A 5,000-nucleotide genomic window follows, 5' to 3' on the forward strand; every position below is an offset into this window, starting at 1 on the left:
AGAATGAGCGAGAGTGTAATCATACACAATTAGGAGGCTAGTCAAACTCCTAAACAGAGATGGCCAACCTCTCCCAAACTAATGATTTTATTTGCTATCGTTGGCCGCGAGTGAATCTGGCAAGCTGAGACTCCAGCCATTTCCCAGAATTCTCCTGGGTAGAGGAGGGGAGAGTCGTGAGTCACTTCGGTTAGCACATTGGCACGTTTGTCACTGAAGGAAGCAAAGGCATCTCAAGGGTCTGGCCCTCCCTCTGCACCCTTCCGAGGGAACGTTCGTCAAGAAGGACGGATGCCAGGCATTCATGTCCTGATTATCTGTGAAGGACATTAAGGACAGCGACTTATGAGCTAACGTCGCTAATGTCTCTGAAATTACTGCCATTAGCCTAACTATGCACCAATGCATTCAGCTGAATTAGCAGAAAGATAACTATACCTACTAAAAGGTTCCTAGTGCATTTGGCTGAATTAGCGGAAAGATGGCTATGCTAACTAAAAGGTTCTCAGTGCATTTGGCTGAATTAGCGGAAAGATGGCTATGCTAACTGAAAGGTTGCCTTTCCAAATAGCTGAATCCGGAACAGATCTAACCCTGATATGACCTTGATCTGTTATAGCTCCACCAGAACGAGCCTCTATATGAATCGACACTTTGCTTACTTTGCTAAGCTTTTAAAACCTTCTTTCAGTGTACATGGGCCTGTACTAAATGCTTCAAACTCTTTTTTCTCTCAGGGTGACATCGGAGATGAAGGACTGAGAGGTGAAATAGGCGAGAAGGTAAGCTTTTCAAAATGAGAAATATTACTTTAGTCAATCCCCGATTTCACACCTAACACTCTGGGCTTAAAGTAACACAACAGTAGATGGGAGTTTGCTGAACATCTGACAAATACCCTGCACTGAACCAGACAGCTAAGGCACCTTGGCACTCTATGTTCCCAAAATATAAGTGGGCCTAATTTGCACTCTGTGATTGCTATCCATTTCCTGGTTGGATGCCTCCTAGCTTAATAAGAGACTATTAATCATCGGGACAGTGGTGTAGAGAGAGTTTCCATGCCAACGAGGTCGTTGTAGGACACACTGTATCTCAGTCACGAGTTTAAGCAAAAAAAAAATCTTTATTTCTTTCTTATTTTTTTTTTGAGTCACCACTACAGTCAGTGAGGGAGATCTGCTGTCAGACGGGTGAGGAAACTGAAGGGGAATTGCGAGCAAATTTATATGATTTATCACGGCTTCTTATTTTAATGAGGAATCAAAGCCGCATGTAAGGACGCATAATCTTCGACATTATTGAACATCTGCGAAACATTTGCTCACTTAATCATAAAATATTCGCAATACGCGCAGCCAAAACCAAGCGATCCAGGTCACACTGGTGAAAGCCTAAGATGTGTAGAATACTAGCTTCTTATCCTCAGGGATCCACTGCCTGAGTGATGTGTGTGGGTGTGACACAGCCTCTTTACAAAACTTGTGTGTGTTTCAGAGGAATGGGACATTTCCCTCCACAAGAGGCATGTAGTGAAGGATGATGTGATGCAGATTAGAAGGAGATACACACACACGCACACACACGCACGCGCACGCGCGCGCGCGCGCGCGCACACACACACACACACACACACACACACACACGCACACACACGCGCACACACACACACACACACACACACACACACACACAGACACACACACAGACACACACGCACACACAGACTGCCAAGTCAACTTAAACTCTGAAAGGCACACAATAACCCGCCCCCTAAAATGCAAGATCTGCTGAATCATAAAGAATCTGAAGTGTGTATTCATCACACACAAGTGTTTCTTGCTGCACTGGCAATACAAGGTGAGGAGCTAAAAGTTTGTGTGTGTGTGTGAGTGTGTGTGTGTGTGTGTGGGTGTGTGTGTGTGTGCAGCATTATTGATGCTACGAGGAGAAAGAAGGAGAGCGTGCACTCTACCGATTTACGGCAGATTGGTGAACACCCTCTCAGATGCGTTTCCACTTTATGGACTTTATTGTTCTTTAATGTCCAGGGTGGGGCAGGCCTGCCTGCCTGCGGTGGAGGGAGGGAGGGAGACGGGCGTGGGGGAAAACAGATGCATGGGCGGCTCTCGTCCGTGGAAAATAGTGTAAGAAAGAAAGAGGGCAGACGATAAAACCTCTCTGAGGCTGAGGAGCGCTTTGATCTCCCTTACCTTGCACTGTAATAAAACTGTTCCTGTAAAGGGGGCAGGAGAAGGGGAGAGTATGAATTAAGGAGCCATGGGAAGTGAAAGTTTTTGCTGAAACACAGACTGCAGCCTGGTTCTTGAGGGGGAGCAGCCTGGTTCAGACGCAATTGATGGGTCCCCCCTCTGAAGTTGGGTTCTGCACAAGGTTTCTTCCTGTTAAAAGGGAGTTTTTCCTTGCCACCGTTGCCTAAGTGCTTGCTCTAGGGGGTAGCGGTCTTGGGGTCTGTAAAGCAATTCGAGACTATGTCTATTGTTAACGGCACTAAATATATATATATATATATGTGTGTGTGTGTGTGTGTGTGTGTGTGTGTGTGAATACAATTTAAAATGAAATCCATATCTTGCAAAGAAACCCAAATCCAAGTGTCCAGTGAAATATTGCAACTTCTGCGTCACTACAATTTTCGTGTGCCATGTTTGTGGGGCTCCAAATTCGCAGCCCTTTCCACCCTCCCTCTGTCACCCTCCCTCTGTCACCCGGGCTAGGTGTCGCCTGCTTGGCCACCAGATTGCCGTCAAAGTCACGGTCTGCGCAGGCTTGTCCCTGATTAGAACAGGCATCCCTATGTGTGATTCACCCTATACGCAGAGCCAGCGGACCGTGGCGTCCCAGTCCCAGTCCCAGACTGAAGCACACATGGTCGTAATTTACAGGCCGAGTCAAAGGACCGGCACTGTCCAAATAGTTTCGTCAATAAGCTTATTGTGAGATGCTTGCGTCCGCTGCAGGAAAGCAGCACTGGCGTTGGTGTGCTGGAGATGCCAGTCGTCTGGGCATTCATATTCGGTGGGAAAAGCATGTAAATGTTGGTGATTATAAAAGGATTGAATGTTGAAAGGGGTGAAGGAAAAAAAAAAGGGATGGGAAAGTGAAAACTAACATGAGATTGGTGCGAAGAAGTGACAAGCGACTCGGTGGCGGGTTTTTAAGGCTTTGGAACGGAGCAGTGAAAGGACTAGTCAGCGCTGTTGACGTGCTTGTCAGAACCCTTCAGCCCAGATCGTATCGTTAGCCCCGGTGCCGAATCAAATCCACGTCACAACAGTTCCTCCGCGTCGCCTAAGAAAACAAAAACATCAGTGCTGAAATGCAGCATGCTGAAAATGAGAGGTGGACCTGGCGTATTCTGATGTGATGCTTCAACGAGCGAGGAAGAAACAACACTGGGCGGATATATGTAGACGAGGAATGGTGTTCCTTCACGCATCATCATACAGTCACAACCCTCTCTCATCAGACAATGTTTGAACACGCATTTCTGCTTGTGCGCTGCCGGATGGAATCACATTTAATCTCCTTCTTCAAACCAGTGGGAGGGGCCGGGGCGCTGGATGCCTCAAAAAACGGTTATTTTTCAGTGTGATTCATGTAAATCTTTAATGGGGTGTGAAATTAACTGTGACTTACTGCACAGATCCAGCTGAGCTTAAAATGCAATCCTTTTGGAAAACGAGGGGGGGGGGGGGGGGAAACCTCTCTGGGTTTTTTGGTTAAGTACACAAGTAAACTCTCTAATTGCCTTGTTGAGTGTGTTTGGAGGCTGTGAGAGTTTGGCCGCAGGTTCTCTCTCACAGCGTCGGCGGCGCGGCTGCTGCACAATCCTGAGGTCAGCTCAGCTCGTCTGGCTACCGTACAGGAGACTGGCAGTGCTGTGCCGTGCCATGACGTGACGTGACGTGGGCACGCCAGGGTTCCCATGCAGCTCGCCAAGGCCATCATTAGAGCGAGAGAGAGAGAGACGGAGACGGAGCCCGCCGCTCAAAGCCCCCGGAGGACGGGTGCGTAAGTCAGTGTCGCCATGGTGTGCCGCCATGGTGCCGGGGTATTACTCTCACCCGTCGCCCGCCCTCTGTGACGTTTGTTTTATGGCTCAGATTAGTCACTGGCGTGTGTGTGTGTGTGTGTGTGTGTGTGTGTGGACTTCACAGCCAGCCACCCTGCCGGAATGAGCGACGCTCTCAATCTACCTCTGTCGCCGTCACCTGGCGCCTGAGTGGCTCTCTGCCATTAAACTCAAGCCTGAGCGGCCCCCGCTGCCGTTAAACTGAAGCCTGCACGGCTCCTGCTGCCGTTAAACTGAAGCCTGTCACTGTATTTTATCAGTGCGCCAGTCTCAGTCTTCCACCGGCTGTGAGAAACACTCTCACTCTCACTCTCCCTGTCTGCCACCGGCTGTGAGAAACACTCTCACTCTCACTCTCCCTGTCTGCTGACCTGCTGTGAGCTCGAGATGAAGTCTCAGTCTGCGGGCTTGGAACCCACACAGACAGGGGAAAAAAAAGAAACACGGAAGCAAGTTTATTGGTTTTATGTTTTATTAAAAAATACTGCAATGGCTGATGCTACCATTGGGTTTAAAACCTGCTCCCTTGCATGCGGGAAGCAAAGCTGGGCATCAACTGAAGCGTAATACGAAGAAAAAAAAGAACAAAACCTTTGCATCTTGTCTTGTCTTCAGCACTTTCTAGCCGTGCAGCAAAGCCACACAGTGAGGAACTGAGGCCTGAGCACACTTCTGCTTGAATGAAATGAATGAATGAATCAGTGAAGCATTTATCCCACAAAAAATCAATCATCATTCTCATCATGTTTCTAATTACATGTTTTTTCTGGTTTGCCTGATCTCCCATCAGGCAATGCCCCGTGAATGTTCGTTGTAGTCTGCGGCATCGTGGCAACCATTCATCCCTCCCACACCCTCTGGCAGCAGCCGCATCTCCAGCTGAACGTTAATGGCTTGGGTACCG

At 48.3% G+C, this 5,000-nt stretch overlaps 1 protein-coding gene across 5 annotated transcripts in view; it reads left to right on the forward strand.

Moving 5' to 3' along the window:
* The window catches only part of LOC105904737 (collagen alpha-1(XXV) chain), a 226,516-nt gene that overhangs the window by 182,161 nt on the left and 39,355 nt on the right, over positions 1 to 5,000 (forward strand). For all 5 annotated transcript variants that reach the window (XM_031584868.2, XM_031584869.2, XM_042710545.1 and 2 more), the window contains one exon: positions 738 to 782. In XM_031584868.2, coding sequence (XP_031440728.1) covers positions 738 to 782 — 45 coding nt within the window. The remainder of the gene's footprint in view (positions 1 to 737; positions 783 to 5,000) is intronic.

Source organism: Clupea harengus, chromosome 18, assembly GCF_900700415.2.
Source record: "Clupea harengus chromosome 18, Ch_v2.0.2, whole genome shotgun sequence".
NCBI lineage: Eukaryota > Metazoa > Chordata > Actinopteri > Clupeiformes > Clupeidae > Clupea > Clupea harengus.